Here is a 19,072-nt window from a genome sequence, read left to right as displayed (position 1 = left end):
ACGTTATATCAATATCATGTGAATATAAATTAACAAATAAAATTTTAATTAATAACAATTAATCAATCAATAGTTATAAGTATTTATTTGATGCAAAATTAAAATATAAGAATTTGATTTAAAGTAATAAAAAAATAAATAATTATTTAAAATTTTTAAGTGATTTAAAATTTTATTTAAACATTATATAAAAAATAAATGAGGACTAACCTTGCCACGTCTCATCTTTACAAGGGCGGGGAATCGTGACTAGAACCCCCTAAATTTTCCCTCTTCTTATCCTAAATGGTTAAACCTTAACGCTAGCCTCTCGTCCGGCCAAATATCACCTTCCTGGCCAAATATATGGCTAAGAAATTTGGAACAAAGCCCTTTCTTTGATGGGCAGCATTCGTCTTTACATTAAAGTAAAATAAAGAAAAAGGTTTGTATTTTTCAGCTTTGAAAACTTTTAAAGTTTCGTTTCCTTCGATTTATTTCAATTGTTCTGCTGGAAAAGCTCGTTCGTGAATATTTTGGCTGATTGGATTATTTTGTCTTTTTTTTTGTTTTAATTTGTTCTTTTTGTTGATGATTTCTTTGAAAGCGATGTGTGTCAAAATTTATTTTTTTTCCTCAATGGAGGGTCGAAATTTTCAAACTTTCATAATGGGTTTGAATAGATTCTGCCAATTTTAATGGGTTTGAATATTTTCTGCCAATTTTAATGGGTTATTCATAATTCACCTTGAATTATCAGTTTCCATTGTCTAATTTTGAAGCTTGATTGAGGTTGAACACTTGAGTTTAATTTTGTCCTAATGAGATATCAAACTGTTGATTTTAGGAGGAAGGGGCTGTATGTATAACTTATAAGCTAAGATAAAACTTTTTTGATTTTAATTTCTGGAGTAGGATAAGTGGCTTTTCTTTTTTTAGAAGAAAAAAAAAAAAACTGTGTTCTTCGATTGGTTATATGTTAGTGTTAGCGCATAACATTCTTTGTGTCGTATTTTTAGTTTGATGATGTCTTTCGTAGAGTACATGGATTAAATTGATTGAAATTGGAGTGGAGAGAATAAATGAACATTTTGGAATGATATAGAGACTGGTCAGGTACATTCCTCGATTGGAAATCAATGCAATACTATGAAGGAAACTCGCGAATTTATTAAAACTAATATCTATTAATAATGATTTGAAAAAGTTTAGAGTAGTTTTCTTAGTAGTTTTAAATTTTGTACATGTTAATAGAATTTTTTCATTAATGTTTGCTTTAAGCAAGTAGAACTATTATATATGATGGTGCTTCGTCCTATTATGCTTTAGTTGTTAATCTAAACTGATTTGGTGGCATCGTTGTAATGAAATATAGTTGTATCTAGAGCTGTAGTCTATCTGTCATGTCAGAGGCATATACAGATTCATTTGGATCGGTCAAGCAATTTAAAGCTGGACCAGATTTCTTTGGCTTCTATGCTCGTGAAATAGCTGATCTTTTGTCTCAAAATGAGAGTACCCTGTCCACTTCCAATGCATCTGAGTTGTCCCAAGGCAAATATGGGATGGTCAATGGAAAAGAGGCTATGGACTGTAGCCATCAAGATGCTAGTTCATTATTTGAACACAGCATAGGTGCTGGGTTTTCAGATTTCAAAAATGGAAAATTGAAGGCATTACTTAGGCAGAGTGTGAATGATCTTTCAATGGAAATTGATGAGGTATAGATTCTCACTCCTTTCTACTCTCTTTTTTGATGATACATAAGTAATGGTTCCAACTGTTGAAGATTTCTAGAATTTGATTTATTAGGAATGTTTATGGTTCTTGTACTCACAAAACTTCTAGAGTCAGTATAGAGTACAATATGCTATTTCTTTAGTTGTAGTCACTCCTAAGACATATTGAAACCATCCATAAAATAAAATTGGAAGTCTTATTGCCCTTATGCTTGTGTACTCATGCACTATATCGCTTTCATAATTGTATGTAGTACTTCTTTCAAGCGCTAATTTTGTTTCTAGTGATCAACTTAGGCTCCAATATTGAATAGAGTCATAGGAGGAATCTTAGGTTCCATCGTTCTCTCGTTTTTCTTTTTTTCCCCTCCCTTTTTAGTTGTTCTAAGGCTGAACCACTGTGGTATTTTTTTCCTGATAGCAGGTTATGGAAACAGTATTATTATTGTTGGTATGAATTGTTGGCATTCAGTATGCTATTTTAAATTTATTGTACAAACATGTTCATATGTAATATCACTTACATGATCCCCTTTTTGGCACTTATCACCTTGTGGCAGCTTATGGCTTGCAGCCTCAATGGTGCCTTTCTTTTTTGATTACTTGAATTGCCTCTTTATGTTACTTTCTTTATATTTCCTTTAACTAGTAAATGAACAATGATGCACTCATGTAGATTTGTTTTTAGTTCCCATCTTTTATATGAAAAAAAAAATTGGCATAATATCTAAAACTCTTAAACTATTCAAGAAAAATCAATCAAGTTCTTATACTTTTATTTTGAGCCAAATAAGTTTTTATAACTAATAGTTGACTTTGTTATAATGTCACTTGTCATTTTATATCACATGGTACCGACGTGACATGTTGACATGTCATAATAGATGATAATGTGGTATGATGATATGATCATGTGATATTTTTCACCTTCCACATTAATGTTATATAAGGAGCACATAAGTATAAAATGACAAGTAATATTTTGACTAATTGCAATGAGTTAACTATTAGTTATAAAAGTTTATTTGATCTAAAATAAAAATACAGTGACACAATAGAAAATAAGGACTTATTTGAATTTTTTTAAATAATTTAAAGGCTTTTTTGAGTATTATGTGAATATAACAACTTAAAAATGTGATTATTGTAGATGTTACATCCTGTTGTGGCCAAAAAAACATTGTAACAACTTAATAATGTGATTATTGCAGATGTTAGATCCTGTTGTGGCCATGTCTCAGTTACGGTATAAGCTCAAAAGCAACAATTCATTGGTGGCAGCATCAAATGATAATGTAGCCAAAATTGCAAGCAAGAAACCTAAGATGTCATCTTCTTGCTCATCGGCTAGCATCACTGCAAATTCTTGTCCTATAAAATCTGAATCTTGCGTAGAGGTTATATTTTACTCTTGATATAATGCTCAAAAAAACTCTTAAGTTATCAAGAAAATTCAAGTAAATTTTTATTTTTTTATTACGTTTAATTAAGTTTCTGTGTTTTTATTTTGAATTAAATAAATTTTTATGATTAATGGTTGATTAATTGTTATTAATCAAAATATCATTAGTCATTTTAGGCCAATGTGATGGTGATGTGGAGGGCAAAAAAAAGCACATCAACATGTTACGATTCATCATCCATTATGACATGTTAACATATCACGTCAGTCTCACGTTGTATAAAAATGATATATGATATTTTAATCAAGTCAATCATTAGTCGTAAGTGTTTATTTGATTCTAAATAAAAGTAATAAAAATATAGAGGTTTGATTTAACGTAATAAAAGAAAAAAAGTTTATTTGAATTTTCTTAAATGATTTAAAAATTTTTTTAAATATTATGCCTTTACTCTTCATCATCATTGTTGAATCTTGGTATCGATTTACCTTTGTATATTTCTTGCATGATAAAAGAAAATGAGCACATGCATTTTCTTGAAGTAGCATATTAGATTATATAACATGTATACTGAAACTGGACAGGTTGGAGACATGAAAGTGCTTTTGCTATCTAACATTTATAATTAGGTTGTTGGCTATAGAACATTGGTGGCATTTCATTTATATGTAGCATCGATTAATTTCTGCACCCATTTGCACATATTATTGATGTTCATGTATCTATATTGATGTATGCATGTGTTATTTGAATCAGCAGAGGCACTTTGAGCGTGTGCTTTACAAAATCAGGCATCATTATTAGTAACTTATTAAAAATGTGGTTTTCGTTTTACTTTCTCATTCTTTCTAGGTGGAAGATGACTTGCGGTTCCTTCTAGAGAACGATAACCCTTTGCTGGTAGAGCAAACAATGAAAAAATATTCTGATGAACTATCCTCAACGGTGATTTTCGGAAATTGTCATTTTTTATAATATATAGCAATTTCATACTCTTCTATTTCATCTTTGCCTCTATGGAAAATTATATGTCTAATAATATCGTAAATTATTGTTTATAGCTGAACTAAGGTGGTATCTTCTTTTTTCATATTTCCAGCTATTGCATATGGAGCAGAAGCTTGAAGAAACTTTAGATACTATAATGTCCAAGTGTAGGTATGTTTTTCTTCCCAAGGAATTTATAGCTTGAGTGTGCTCTAGACATAATGTTATTTAGCAACAGGGTAATAGGCTCCTATTATGAATTTTACCTTTCAAATATGCATTAAATATCTCAGCAGAAAAGTTTTTTTAAATGGGATATTATAGTGCTGCCTTGTTTCACCTGACCTCCATCAGTGTAGCTTCATTCTACAGGCCCATGACACTTATTGAGAAGCAGCAGCTGCAAAAGTTGATTCAGAAGCTGCCTCAGGAAAATCTTGTCCGTGTTGTTGATATTATCCAACGTGGTAGGCCAGCTGGAAAATCTCGTGGTGAAGAAATTTTTGTTGATTTGGAACAAGAGGTAAAGAAATAGCTGTAAGGTATATGGTTTTTTGAGTTATTTGAGAATGTCTAATCTGTTCCAGGACTATGTCTTGCAGAAAAATGTAACACTATGGAGATTATATTACCATGTAGAAGCAGTTGAGAAAGCCAAAATGCTTGCACATTCACAGTGTAGTACAACCCGAACATAATTACATAATTATAGACCTTTACCTTATTGTGATTGTGACAGATGTAAATAGAACTATTATAAGAAATTTACTTATTTGTATCAATGGATCATGTTTTTTGATTTCTAAATGGATTGAATAGTTCATACTCATAACTAAGGTCATAGATTTTGTTATTGAAGTCATTCCCAACCCTAAATGAAGCCTATAATGCCGTACTTCGTGCGAAATTTCAATCGTCTTTGTTGATGCAATCACAACCATTAATAAACATTTCAAAATAGTTTTTGAGATCTAATTTTAAGTTGAAGGATCTTGGAAAGCCAAAATATTTTCTTGGGATAGAAATTACTAGATCACACAAAGGGATTCTATTGTGTCAAAGGAAATATGCTTTGGATTTAATTGGAAAACATGATCTACTAGCAGCAAAGCCTACATTTACACCAATTGATTACAATCACAAAATATCCAATGCTAAAAATTCTGATTTGCTGGAAAATAGTTTGATATATAAACAATTGGTAGGAAAACTACCATATTAGACATTTACTAGGCCGAACATTGTATGTGTAGTACAAATTTTATCTTAGTTCCTGGAGAAGCCTATATCTACAAGCTACTTACAGAATTTTGAAGTATTTACCGGGACTTGGCATACTTCTCTTATCTGCAACTAATGTAGATAAAGGCATATTGTGACAGTGATTGGGTAGGATGCCTTACAACAAGGAAGCCAGTAACATGGTTTGTAATCTTTCTTGGTAACTCTTTAGTGAATTGGAAATCCAAGAAGTAAACTGTTGTGGCCAAGAGTTCAATAAAAGCTAAATACAGAGCTATCCCTACTACTAGCAGTGAAGTCATTTGGCTTCTATTCTTGCTAAAGACTTTGGCTTTGAACATGTAGGTGCTGTGGAGATGTTTGTGATAATCAGTTAGCATTGAGCATATGCAAAGATCATGTTTTCCACGAGAGAACCAAGTGTATTGAAGTGGACAGTCACTTTGTTAGAAAAAAGGTGATTGCTAGTTTGATTCAACCGAAATATGTGCCGACGAAGATGCAGCTAGCAGACTTCTTTGCGAAGGCATTATTACCTGGGGATTTTCAGTTTTTGCTTAGCAAGATGTGTATTTTAAACATATATAAACATCTTGAGGGGGAGTGTAAAGAGGTCATACCTTAATTTAATTAAATTATAGTTAATGATATTAACTGTAGTTAGCAGTTAACCATTGTCATTGGGGACATGTATAAATACTGAATTTCAGTAAAGGATTCATTAGTCGAGAGATATAACAGTTTAGAGTTACAAATACACATGGTTTTCTCTCTCGTTTTTTTTCTAGCTTTTTTCTTGGTTTCTTTAGATTCATCTTGAGTCACACAATCTAGCTGAATGAAGAATTTCATCACATTCATATACAGGTTTGAAGTTCTTGTAAGCTATGACGGCATAAAAAGGGTCTGAACCAGAAAACAATCCGAGCCACTTCATGAACCAACTGAATGGTGATTTGTCATCTTGAGCATTAGCAGCAGTTGGTAATTTTCGGATCACTTCTGGCTGCGTAAATCCTTCGATGCACTGGAAATACTGCAGAATCAGTTGTACACGACCATATGCAGTTCCATCTCTCCAGGCACTGATGGCTTTCTCATAAAATAGTCTATTGCTAAAGCTTACAATGAATACCCCTCCTGGCCTAAGCACCCGAAAAACTTCTGCAAATACCTAGAACGAGTAATCATGAACTTGGTCAGTTCAGACTTCAGACCCCTTTCATTGATTCCTATATAAACTTCATGTTCTGATAAACAAAATAACATCAGCTCACCTTCTCAGGTTGCTGAAGGTACTGTACACTAACAGTGCATAGCACGGCGTCGAAACTTCCATCTGCCATCTCAAGTTTTTGATCCTGGTTTAGATCCTTGACAAAGAAGTAATCCAGCCTAGGGTTCTTGGCAAGCTCCTGAGCATTAAGTCCATGTCCAACCACTCTTTTGTACACAACTTCCTTTGGCAGATGACTAATCCATGAGCTCATGATATCAAGAATCTCCGAGCCAGGCCTTAATCGCTCCCTATACAAATCTGTCAATGTGGCAATGAAGCCATCATCAACATGAGTCACGAAGCGCGGAAAAGCATAGAATTCCCTGTCAGGAAACGTGTTGAGTTTGGTTCTGCCTTCATTGGTAAGCACCAGGCGTTTGATTCTACCTGCTTTGTAATGGTTTGCTTCCTCGTTTTCATTCAAAGTGCTAGAAATTTTAAGTGGAAGAAGCCTGGTTTTGAACCGAAGAGGAGAGGAAGTTTGTGGATTTGCTGCAATGGAGGGGTGCCATGGCTTGGGTTTTGCGTGAATAGGGAGCATATGTTTAACTGTTCCAATTTTTCCTGAGGGGGACTTTCCGTGAGAAACAGATTCATATGATTGCAGAAAAGCTTGGAGGTTTGTGGCTGTAAACACTTGCAGATAAACATTAGGGGCCCACAAAACTTGTGTCAAAATTGCTCATGTTGGGCTTTTATATGATGGGTTCAATGTCATAGAGGCCCATATTTGATAATGAATTAAATAAATTATATTATTATCAAATTCTATTAATAGCGTCACAATTTGCATCAACCAAATATGTTTCATGTGACTTTTTGTAAAGTTCTTAATTTGTAATAATGTAGATCTACTAGCAAGTTGCACTAATTAATAAATGTTGATCCGTAAAGGCAATTGAGAGTAATATCTTAAATAATGTTCATTGATGTTGATTCAATTTTGATACGAAGTTTTTGTGAAATTTCAACTTACTTAATCCGTAAGATTAATAAATTATTTTATAATCAACAAATATAACTATATTTTTTTACGTGGAGAAACGAAAATCAAATCCGATGCTTGGTTTCATAAGGATGGTACATATACACATTGATTGCAAAAGGGCTATCCTTGAGGACATTCGCATCTTTTACTGTACGTACCAAGCTTGTTCATTGTAATATGAATTAGTACATAGCAGAGGTTATTACTCGAGAGTTGCAGCTCTCTTAATTCCTTCGTTATGGAGGCAACTGTTTACATCTGTCAGGCGTTCCACCTGGTCCCCCAAACTTCATGGCTTCTTTCATGGCACCTCCAGCAGTAAAATACATCAAACCATAACAAACAGAATCCAAAACCTTGTTCATCTTTCTATGGTCAGCATCAATCAGATTGTAGCTATCATTCACATATCGAATCCTCGTAAAGAAACCGAACACCCACCCCAGATCGCCAGGATACTTCCCACTCCCCATTGGCGGCCTATCCAGTTGCTGCAAGTAAGTACTTGTTGTCCCACCATATTTAACAACGTCTGCCCCCAGAGTTAAATAAGTAAAAATCTTCTTTGGCCAATATCCCACAGGTATGATTAAGTAGTTCATTTGAGTCACTAACCACCAGTTACCAGTCACATTATCCTACACCAGAAACAAAGACTCTTGATTCAGTTTTAAGTAGTAAGCATACCAGTTTGATGAATCTGAACTCTAATGCTAACTAGACTTCTGGCAGAAAGATGGCTTCCAATACTTATTCGTTCAGTATTCTACCATGTATCAAAATTCAAGAGGAAAGAACATTGAGCATTACCTGAAAAATTCCAATTTGTTCAATCATCATTGGGTGATCTAGATTAATCAGATAAGCTTGACCCAGGAATACAGAAGTATCTATTTGCACAAAACCTGGACACAGTAAATTGTAACAGCCGGTTGTCCGAAAATCATCAGCCTGTAAAATTTACAACTCAATTCATTTAGATCAAGGTTATTTCCATCAGCTGTGGTTACAAATAAGGAAAAAAGAAGGGAAAAGGAGTACTCAGATTCTTACTGTCCAATATGCAGTAAGTCTTGTATAATTGTCACCATATAAATTTGGATGCACCTGTGATTAACATTGAAGATATAATTATAAACATTAGCAAGTAAGAGTATTAATCTGCAAATCTTGTGTATGAGAGAGGCTTTACCGCCCAGCCAGCTTCAATGCTGTTTAAATCAGATGTAGGACCATTTTGTACCCACACATTAGCCCTACTGGATTGCATCTGCTTTACCACAGGATTGAATACTCCCATAATTGCTGCACCTCCACGATATGTCTTCTCACCTGGAGGTGTCGAAATTGTTGCAAACTGAAGAGTTTGGGCAATGGATTTCAGTCAGCCAATGAAAAGTTTTTAATCATATCAGTTGGGGAGTAGATAAGATTTAATTGAAATCAATAACGCACATATTTTACTCCACTGTTAATGTCATTTTGTGGGTGAATTGAAGGGTTAGCATGAATGGGTACTGTCCCTTTGGGGCAGCCATGGTCGTTGTTGACATCTGATCTTGAAAATGTAGCTCCTGGGAACTGAGGTATATTTGGCTTCGTCTAATAACATAAATATCAAATGTGTTAGTAATTTGCTTGAAGCTAGCACTTCAGGCAATATTACCCAGTAATAATAAACAAGGCTCGGAGGCAGAAGCAAGTACCTGAAGTTTGTGATGTCTAAGTTTCCGATGACTGAAAGCTGGTTGTTGGTATATATTCACACATTTGAAGGAATCGATGCCGTTTTGTTTGGCTTGTGAAAGAAATGGTGAAGAATGTATGAGAATTACTAGCAACAAGTACGAGGCCATAACAGTGAATGAGAATGGTTGTCGACAATCCTGCTCTGGGAACTCGGTCAATGTGGACGGACTTTGCTTGAGAGTGTGTAGTAGCAGTATTAATTAGCAACAAGCTTTGATAGATTTGCCTATCTAATCAAAGGTTAAGTCACAGATAGAATCAAATGTCAGAGAGAGAGAGAAGTCTTAATTAATACGCTAATTGTTTGTTTGTGAAATGCAAGGGGAGCTTAATTAATAGGAGTTTGACTGGGAGGACATTTAATGCTTTTTCTGAAGAAAGACACATTTCATGGCAAAGGGGTGGAAAGTTCAATAATCGTTCATGTAGTTATAGCAGAGGAACGACAGATTGGGGAAGTCAATTGATGATTTAGCAGCCACTTATCAATGCCATTCCCAAATGAAATATGTGGTTGCAAATCGGCAGAACTCTACAAACTTTTCCAGGCTACTACCATAGCTTTCAGGCTTTGGAAGGCTCCTTCCTTATGACCCATTTCCTCTTATGGTTGCCTGCAGGCTGCTGCTGCTGCTGATTACAAGGACGAAGAGCTCCTAATGCATGTCTCGTGTATTCTCAAAATGGTTTGCCTCTCCCTGGCAACTGCTCTTTCCATTATTTCTCCGCAATAGAAACTTTCTGCTCCTCTTTCAGGATCATTTTGTTTCCCTGTTTTGAGCTCTGTCACGGGACCTGAAGCTTCCTGTCCATATAAATATTTCCTGTAGTTATATTCAATGAAGTGAAGAAGATTGGTTTACATATTCTTTTGCGTGGATAGCGAGCATATGTTTTCAGGAATCTGAAACTTGTTCCATGTTTTCCTGAGTTGGACTTTCCATGCGAAACACATTCAGATGATTACAGAAAAGCTTGGTGATTTGTGGGTGTAAACACTTCCAGACATCCATTTGAAGCCCACAGAACTTGGGTCATAATGGGCCCCATATTGGGCTTTTTTATGATCATTTACCAGCCCCACTAATGGGCTCAAGTCATAAAGGCCCCTAGTTTGATAATTAATTGATTTGAGAGAACAACAATCAAAACTCTTTTTTTTTTTGGAGTTGCAGCACAGTCTTTTTCTCTGCTTTTAATGCTTGAGTTGGATAAAAGGGTGTTTGAATTCCGAATGATTTTACAAAAAAATTAGTTCTATGCTATTATTACTATTAAGCTATTGCTTAAGTTAAAAGAAAGAGAAAACCCATTTTGCTTTTAGGAGACATTTGGTACGAGGTAATGTGAGTGGTAAAATTATGACATAATGATCAAAAAAATTTCTAAACTATTTAAAAAAATTTAAATAAATTCTTATTCTTTTATTATATTTAATTAAGCTTCTATCTTTTATTTTGAGTCAAATAAACTCTTATAAATAATAATTGACTAATTATCATTAGTCAAAAAAGTTACTTATTGTTTTATACTCATTACATAGCACTGATGTGGAGGATGAAAAATATTTCATAGTCATGCTATCATGTCACATTAACATGTTACGTCATCAATAATTATAACATATCAACATACTATGTCAACGTCAGATGACATAGAATAACAAGTGACATTTTGATTAAGTCAACAATTAGTTGTAAGGATGTATTTGGCTTATCTTAAAAATATAAAAACTTATTTAATTCAAAATAGAAATACAAAGGTTTGATTGAAGGTAATAAAAGAATAAGGATTTATTGAATTTTTCTAAATAATTTAAGAGTTTTTTTTAGATATTATATCTAAAATTACTTTACAATGTTTGGCAAGAGAAAAAAAAATCAATATAATGTAACATTCCATTAAGCCTAGTAGAGAAAATCACCTTACCATAAAAAATCAGGGTACGTAATGTTACTTTTATCACTTGCTTGGCGAAGTAAAAAATATTGATTTACCATTATTTCTTGTAATCACGTTATATTGTAAAGCATCAAACGCACTTTAAGGTGATGAAACCACTAGGGATGGCAACGGGTCGGGTACACTATAATTTCGAGGTACCCGAACTCTAACCCTATTAAAAATTAACTACCCTAACCCGATTAACTATCCGAATCATTTAAAAATTACTACCCTAACCCTAACCCTAACCCTAATACATTCCTACTACCCTATAATTACCTTAACCCTGTTTAAATATCCAATTAAATAAAAACATTATTAAAATTTTCTTCATTGGTACCCAATTATCCAATTAACTTTTCTAATATGATAACTCCTCTTTATATTTATATGTTATAAGTTTATATAAACAAATGTATATATACTGTAATTAATAATTTTATTAGTTATAATTTTTGTAATGTTAATACAAAATAAAAAGTAAATATATTTATATTTAAAGTACATATATATACACACACGCATATATAAAAAATATTTTAATATATAAAATAGTAATTATATTTCTTATAAATTAACACAATATATAAACTATATATATTAAAAGATATTACTAGTTAATTAATAATAATAGTTTCATGAATTAATTTAATTAATTATAAAGATTTGTTCTTAATTTCATGAAATTAAAAAAAAACATTTAGGTTCCAAAACTATTCTAATCTCAAAAGCTTTCTTTAAGTATATATATTATAATATTATATAAATAATGATATATATATTATAATTAATAATTTTATAAGTCATAATTTTTGTAATGTTAACACAAAATAGAAAGCAAATATATGTATATTAAAAGTATATATATATAATAGTAATTATATTCCTTTATAATATGATATAATATTCAAATTAACAATCTAATAATTTTTTAGTTTAATATATTAATGTCATCATATTAATAATTAGAGTAACCATACTTTTCATATATTTGNATTTAAACATAATTAACAATCTAATAATTTTTTTAATTTAAAATATATTAATGTCATCATATTAATAATTAGAGTAATCATACTTTTCATATATTTGTTAGTTTTTAACAAAAAAAATTGCTTGTAAAGTTTATAGAAATTGTAAATTTTTAATTTAATTATTAAAATAATAATAAAAATGTTCATAAATAATAATCGAGTTCAGGTAACGGGTATCCAAGGGGTGGTACTCGAACCCTACTCGAATCCAATTGGGGTAGTAAAATCACTACTCGAACCCTTTTATAGAGTACTCTAACCCGGTGTAACCGGGTAGGGTACCCGCGGGTACCCTATAATGGAGTACCCGTTGACATCCCTAGAAACCACGGGAGCAATTAAGACTTGAGATTAAAGCATTTAAAACCCTTTCAAATGAGTTAAATGCTGCCGACTATTTTGAACCAAAAACCTTATGAGATTCGATGTATTCAAATTCAAAAAAAGGTTCTTTGAAAAGTGGGGAAAAAAGGGTGTAGCTTATAAATCAAACAATCTTTTGCTAGAAGAGATGGAAAACTCAACTTCAAAGTGGCAAGAGAAGACAAGAACAAATCATGATTTGGGCTGCACCAAACGTGCAATGAGGTCTCATAAAAAGGCATCATGTGAGATGATGTTTTGTGAAAAGAAAAAATGTCTCAAAATGATTGTTGCTCCCCACCCATTCCCGGAGAGAAAGGGGGTCTCCCTCACCTTTCTTCAGACAAAGAGAAAAGATTCAATCCCATGGTCGACCTAATGAATGATCAGGCAGTCTTAATTAAGGCCTAACACATGGAAGAACTAAATTTTCCTCTTCTAAAGAAGAATAAGGGCTACCAAGAGACCACATTTGTACTCACAACTACACTCTTTGCATATGCATCTATTTACACGAGGGATGAAGCATGCATTGGTGGGGTAGACAGGGAAACAATGGATCAGATTGAAAATGGAGGAAAAACAAAAGTGGAGTAGGGAGCTACCATGATTGGGATTGCTTGCTACTTTTTGCCCTCTCATTCAATACAATATCATGGATTTCTACTTTCTAGTGTACGCATACCTTCTCAAGCCTTTTAATGACAGGTGGTGAGAGATTTTAATGCCATATATACAACTTAATTCTTGAAGCTAAAATGAAAAAGTAATAGTAAGATTATTAATTATATAATGAGGAAAAGAGGAGAACCACCCTGTCATTCAGTGAGTGAATGATGATAATTTAAGGCAAACAACTTGCGCCTTAAGCCTCACTGAATTTTCATTACCAAGACTTTGCTGCCTCAATTGTCAAAAGGCTGAGAAATTAATTAGTTATAAATAATGAACTTTGGGTGCAGCAAATTATTTTTAAATCTAAGGTTTAAACTCTAAAACAACTCTTTTTGAATTAAATTAATTTTTCACTTTTTATTATATTCAAATGAATTTTTAAATTTTGATTTAGTTTTAAACAATTTCTTAACTTTAACGGAAATTTAATCGTCGTTAGACTCGACATTAAGTGGTTTTTTTACTCACGTAATATATGATCGATGAGTTGACATGATCACAAGACAATTGAGGTAATCTAGTGTGTATTTTATATGTAAAATTAGTAGATAGTTGATACCATGTGCAATGCATGGGCCAGGTAGTTTTCATGACTTCATTTGAAATGAGCACGCCTCCTAAGCCAATCTTGAATGATAAAAAAGTACCATTCTTTTTCACAGGCAAGACAAATTTTTATTGTAATCTAGAGCAATTAAGGACAAAGTTTCCAAACATAGTGGGATATGCCAGAACCATGACCAAAGGACCAACAATGGAACAAAGACAACCCCGACAGGAATCAAGTGCCAGATCGAATAACACTCCCGAGAGCTTGCCAAGGTCTGAACAGCAATATATAAAACAAAAACATCAAAGACATATGGCTCAAGTTATGAAGGTTTCCAAGGTCAAGATATATTTTACTTGTTGTAAATATATATATATATATATATATATATATATATATATGTATGTATGTATGTATGTATAAAAGGAAAAGCCAAAAGAGGCATTGCAATCATGACAATTGAAAAATGAATGATATCCAGCTAATTAGTTCTTCTAGATGCCAACCATTTGATAGTGAAATGGGACCATGATCCATTGCACGTGCACCATGCACATCTGATGATAACAGAATAAAATTAAAACCAAGCTCTCCTCTTTTATTCGGGTTTTGCCTCCACCAGGGGTCCGTACGCATATCCAATGGGGGAACTCATAGCTGCAAAAAGCCTAGAAATGTGTTCTGAATTGAGGCAAAGAGAGTTGAACAGTAGCAAGTGTTTTTGGTCGGATGTCTGGTGCAAACATCCCTATCAAACACCGTTTAGAGCACCAAAAGAGAAAACCCAATCAAAAGGTTTTGAAAGTTTTGTTCTCTTTAAGCTTGCATAAAGGGTTGAAACCCACCAACCAAATGGACCCTCTTTGCTCTTCCTTTAGGGAACCCTGGTTCCATTTTTATACTTGTCCAATACTTTCACTACTCCTGGGTCTAGTGTTCATATAGGTTGGACAAAAAAAATAAAGGGTCTTTAGGTATTGGAGGGCCTGGTTACAATGGAGAATTTGGTCGCATCTATGCCCTTGGAAGAATGTTTGCCATTTTGGAAGTAAATTATAGTTTTAGACTTTATGGGTGTAGGGGAGGAGAGGGGTTAGGTGAGCCTCAGTGCCCTTTAATTTTTATTTCAATTACTACTAATATCTAAGGATAATGATACAATATATATCTACATATTATATCATTTTAATATTTTTTTGTTGACTTAAGGTAACATGGATGAACATGTAGAAACATGAGAGATTCAAATTCAACTCTTTAAATAAAGGATATATACTTTAAGTTTTATCTATTTCTTAAGCTATTAAAATTAAGTCTAAATTGTGTCATATAATCAAAATCTCATATGCAATTTGTTAGGCCCTATGTTAGGGTTCACACTAACTCTGTGAAGTATTGTCTAATTTAATTCGCTAGCCTCATAATTTTGTCTTTGTAAAGTATTGCCTACTTTAACTTGCTGGCTTCATAATTTTTTTTCATAAAAAGCACTTTACAAGTTAAAAGTGGTATGAATCTTTAAATATCCAATATCACTCTAATACACAGTCAATATGAGATTCATGAGACATCCTCCCTTGACTTCTCTTTAAGAATTTCCTTTCAATGTGGGATTTATAACTCTACCGTTGGAAGCATATCTCTTTAATGTGGGATGCACATGATTCCACGCTAAGATCCTGACATCTTGCAAGGTACTGAGATGCATACATAATCTAATAATGTCATTTTCCTTTTTCTAGTAAAAAGATGTAAAAACATTCTTATTACTTGCAACGAATATATTATTAGATTAAAACCAAAGTTAATTTTGCATTAAAAATTAAACAGCCACAATTACCATTATACCAATTTGCCACATATCTGTATTATCTCCGACATGCATGTTTTCTTTTGTATCAATTTGTCAAATTACTTGCCATATAATTAATTTAAAAGGAAATAAATCCAGATCACGATCCAAAGCTTTAACTATTTGCCTTTTTCAGATTTCATAACTACAACAAAGAATCCTGGTGGATTTGGTTTAAACACATAAATCCGGCCCTTAGGGAGACAGACAAAATTGTATAAAAGGAAAATTGTTGCAAGGGATCATATCAAGCAAAAATGGTTGGTCTCTTCCCCCTCCTCTTGTTATCTCTCTTGCTAGGGCTAGGACTCCATTTCCTTCTACAAGTTTTTGCAAAACAAGAGCCTGCAAACTTGCCCCATGGGAGTATGGGGTGGCCTTTGTGTGGGGAGACTCTTGGTTTCCTTAAGCCTCACAGATCAAACTCCATGGGAAACTTCTTGCAAGAACATTGCTCTAGGTATGTAACGAGAATAGTTAAGCAAGAATCACTATCATCATTGTCATTTTCATTTTTTGAGAGTCTTTTACCTTCAAGTATTATATTTCTTGGCTGCTAAGTAGCCTTGCCTAGTTATTGTACAATTAATCATAGTCTTGTTTCATATCTGATTGGCTGAACTGCCTTTCAAATATTTAATTAATAACACTCGAAATGTTCCATTGCTGCAAGGCAGGTACGGAAGAGTGTTCAAATCTCATCTGTTTGGTTCCCCAACAGTAGTTTCCTGCGACCATGAGCTTAACTGGTTTGTTCTTCAGAATGAAGAGAAGTTTTTTCGGGTCAGTTACCCCAAGGCCATGCATGGCATTCTTGGCAAGTTCTCTTTGCTTATTGTTTCTGGGGATGTTCACAAAAAGCTACGAAATGTTGGGGCCAGCTTCATCAGTGCCTCTAAATCAAAGCCGAACTTCGCTAATTGTGTCGAAAAGATGTCAATCTCGATGATGAATTCATGGAAAAATTGTAAACAAATTGGCTTCTATAAAGAAGTGAAAAAGGTGGGAGATCGAAGACTGTGAATCTTTTGTTTCAGCCTCATGCATGTTCAAATCCACCATTGATCTTGCTTTCTCCTATGCAGTTCACACTCAACCTTATGTTGAAGCATCTCTTGAGTATTGAACCAGAGGAGCCACTGGCCGTCAAGATCCTGGAAGATTTTCTAACTTACATGAAAGGTTTTGTGTCTTTGCCAGTATACATCCCTGGAACACCTTACGCCAGTGCGGTGAAGGTACTGACATAAAGAAAATTTCAGCAACTGAACTTAGGCTATGCTATGCTTCAAGTTCTCTGATTCTAACATCTATGGCTACCTTTTTCACTATCTTTTGCAGGCTAGAGCAAGGCTTTCGGCAACTGTTAGAGAGATTATAAAAGAAAGGAAAAAGGAGAAGTTGGGGCTTGAAGAAGGAGATTTCTTGGATATAATTTTGTCAAAAGGTAGTTTGAGTGATGAAGAAACAGTTAGCATTGTGTTGGACATTTTGCTTGGAGGCTATGAAACAACAGCAACACTGATGGCCTTGATTGTCTACTTTCTTGCCCATGCTCCAGATGCTATAGAAAAATTAAAGGTAACTCTCTCTCTCTCTCTCTCTCTCTCTCTCTCTCTCTCCATGCATGCATAAATAATTGCTAAAGTTTTTCTTTTTTTGTTTTAATTTTTTTTAAAAATAAAATAAANCAATTATAACCAGCAAGAACATAATGCAATAAGGAACAGCAAAGAGGATGGAGAACCCTTGAGCTGGGAAGATTACCAGAAAATGGAATTCACCTGCAATGTAAGAAAGTAGTAAGAATTACCAATTTTTGTCTACAAGGTATCAAAGGAAACTTAATGGTTTTTTGTGTCTAGGTTGTTTATGAAGCAATGAGGTGTGGGAATGTGGTCAAATTTGTGCACAGGATAGCTCTTCAAGATGTCAAATTCAAAGGTTCATTTTTTTTCTTCATTTTTGTTTACTTTTCATGTTGATTTTTACTGTTTTCTATTGGGTTTTGGTTCCTAGCGGTATTAATTCTCACATTTTGAAGATGAATCTTGTCATTCATTGCAGGATATTTCATTCCCTCGGGATGGAAGGTTCTTCCTGTCTTCACAGCAGCTCACTTTGATCCATCTCTTCATGAAAATCCTTTGGAGTTTAATCCTTGGAGATGGACTGTACGTATCCCCTTGTCTCAAAAGCTCCTCAAATGAATGTCGACATGCATGCTAGCTATCATGCATGTTACATGTATAGCAAATAAATCCATTCCTTGAGCAGCTCAATACAGGATGAAAGGGTCATATATAGAAAAAAGGACAAAAAGAAATGAATGAAAAAGAGACCAAGGCAATAGCTAGCCATGATACCTTGCTTGACACACACACACACATGTATATATATATATATATATATATATATATATAAAGGCCGGCATTAGCCCACAAAAACAATGTTATTTTGTTTGTTTTTTCTTCCTCTTCTGTAATCCAATGGTCGGGGCCATATTTTGCACAGGATAAAGCAACAAGCAAAAAGGTGATGCCATTTGGTGGTGGTCCTCGGCTATGTCCAGGGGCTGAGCTTGCTAAAGTAGAGATTGCATTCTTCCTTCATCATCTTGTCCTGAATTATAGGTAAAATTTCAGCATCAAAGTCCCCATTACATATAATAATGGGATACATTGATTAATTATACATGTGTCAAATGGTCGGGATAATTGATCCTGCAAAGGCCATTGCATCCCACTCAGGAACCAGCACAATAATTAGCTTTCATGTTTTCTTTAAGTCATCTGAAAATTTTCTATTTAACCTTGCTAGGCAGCAGCATAGACTTTAGTCTACACCCTACTGTTTTGGGTTTGGGATTTGTATCTTAATGGACAATATTTTCTTCACCAGGTGGAAAACAATGGCAGATGATTTCCCTCTTGCTTACCCCTATGTGGAGTTCAGGAGAGGCTTGCTTTTGGAGATTGAGCCAGTAGAAGCTATGCTGGAAAAGAAACCTAATTGTACTACTTGAGTATAAACACAATAATAAGATACATACTACTCTTTTATGAAATTAATATTTGTTTATATCCATTGGAAGAATGGTAAATTCAGGTGTAAAGTTCAGTGGTATGGAAAGCCTTTGTTTCCCATTGGTGCCTCAGCCAAGTTATGTACATGATGTTGTCATGGATAAATTTCTTTGAAGAAATTAAAAATCAAAGAAAATGCATGTGTTTATGTAGGTTGAGGATCAATCTCTTAAACTAGTGCAACAACAATAATAATAATAAT

General features: G+C 33.7%; 4 protein-coding genes across 5 annotated transcripts; 2 read left to right on the top strand and 2 right to left on the bottom strand.

Moving 5' to 3' along the window:
• LOC18600879 lies at positions 217-4,935 on the top strand. Of its 2 annotated transcripts, XM_007031598.2 has the most exons (7): positions 217-424; positions 1,355-1,700; positions 2,930-3,115; positions 3,974-4,066; positions 4,221-4,279; positions 4,481-4,631; positions 4,711-4,935. In XM_007031598.2, the coding sequence occupies exons 2-7, from the start codon at positions 1,383-1,385 to the stop codon at positions 4,804-4,806; spliced, it is 903 nt and encodes a 300-aa protein (XP_007031660.2). In that variant the 5' UTR covers positions 217-424; positions 1,355-1,382; the 3' UTR covers positions 4,807-4,935. The 2 variants fall into 2 exon arrangements, with proteins under 2 accessions (XP_007031660.2, XP_017975518.1); XM_018120029.1 differs by lacking the exon at positions 217-424 and having other exon boundaries at positions 442-1,700.
• LOC18600877 lies at positions 6,044-7,318 on the bottom strand. The gene is made up of 2 exons (XM_018120028.1): positions 6,628-7,318; positions 6,044-6,524 (listed from the first exon to the last, which is right to left on the bottom strand). Exons 1-2 carry the CDS (start codon positions 7,168-7,170, stop codon positions 6,162-6,164), a joined length of 906 nt encoding a protein of 301 aa, XP_017975517.1. The 5' UTR covers positions 7,171-7,318; the 3' UTR covers positions 6,044-6,161.
• Positions 7,673-9,640, bottom strand: LOC18600876. Its single transcript, XM_007031595.2, has 6 exons — positions 9,324-9,640; positions 9,073-9,219; positions 8,810-8,974; positions 8,671-8,724; positions 8,428-8,568; positions 7,673-8,255 (listed from the first exon to the last, which is right to left on the bottom strand). The coding sequence occupies exons 1-6, from the start codon at positions 9,471-9,473 to the stop codon at positions 7,854-7,856; spliced, it is 1,059 nt and encodes a 352-aa protein (XP_007031657.1). The 5' UTR covers positions 9,474-9,640; the 3' UTR covers positions 7,673-7,853.
• LOC18600875 (cytochrome P450 724B1) lies at positions 15,999-18,941 on the top strand. The gene is made up of 9 exons (XM_007031594.2): positions 15,999-16,244; positions 16,462-16,786; positions 16,870-17,022; positions 17,126-17,365; positions 17,489-17,575; positions 17,650-17,728; positions 17,852-17,958; positions 18,299-18,417; positions 18,686-18,941. Exons 1-9 carry the CDS (start codon positions 16,042-16,044, stop codon positions 18,807-18,809), a joined length of 1,437 nt encoding a protein of 478 aa, XP_007031656.2. The 5' UTR covers positions 15,999-16,041; the 3' UTR covers positions 18,810-18,941.

Source organism: Theobroma cacao, chromosome 4 (assembly GCF_000208745.1).
Source record: "Theobroma cacao cultivar B97-61/B2 chromosome 4, Criollo_cocoa_genome_V2, whole genome shotgun sequence".
In the NCBI taxonomy this organism is placed as follows: domain Eukaryota; kingdom Viridiplantae; phylum Streptophyta; class Magnoliopsida; order Malvales; family Malvaceae; genus Theobroma; species Theobroma cacao.
The sequence above is the reverse complement of the archived record's forward strand: the minus strand, read 5'-3'. Positions and strand labels throughout refer to the sequence as shown.

Coding starts and splice junctions, on each gene's coding strand:
- LOC18600879 (XM_007031598.2), top strand. CDS start 1,383: ATGTCAGAGGCATATACAGATTCATTTGGATCGGTCAAGCAATTTAAA. Junction 3,116..3,973: donor AATCTGAATCTTGCGTAGAG/GTTATATTTTAC, acceptor CATTCTTTCTAG/GTGGAAGATGACTTGCGGTT. Junction 4,067..4,220: donor CTGATGAACTATCCTCAACG/GTGATTTTCGGA, acceptor TCATATTTCCAG/CTATTGCATATGGAGCAGAA.
- LOC18600876 (XM_007031595.2), bottom strand. CDS start 9,473: ATGGCCTCGTACTTGTTGCTAGTAATTCTCATACATTCTTCACCATTT. Junction 8,569..8,670: donor GACTTACTGCATATTGGACA/GTAAGAATCTGA, acceptor TAAATTTTACAG/GCTGATGATTTTCGGACAAC. Junction 8,256..8,427: donor AACAAATTGGAATTTTTCAG/GTAATGCTCAAT, acceptor TTTCTGGTGTAG/GATAATGTGACTGGTAACTG.
- LOC18600875 (XM_007031594.2), top strand. CDS start 16,042: ATGGTTGGTCTCTTCCCCCTCCTCTTGTTATCTCTCTTGCTAGGGCTA. Junction 17,576..17,649: donor AAATGGAATTCACCTGCAAT/GTAAGAAAGTAG, acceptor TTTTGTGTCTAG/GTTGTTTATGAAGCAATGAG. Junction 17,959..18,298: donor TTAATCCTTGGAGATGGACT/GTACGTATCCCC, acceptor TATTTTGCACAG/GATAAAGCAACAAGCAAAAA.
- LOC18600877 (XM_018120028.1), bottom strand. CDS start 7,170: ATGCTCCCTATTCACGCAAAACCCAAGCCATGGCACCCCTCCATTGCA. Junction 6,525..6,627: donor ACCTTCAGCAACCTGAGAAG/GTGAGCTGATGT, acceptor TACTCGTTCTAG/GTATTTGCAGAAGTTTTTCG.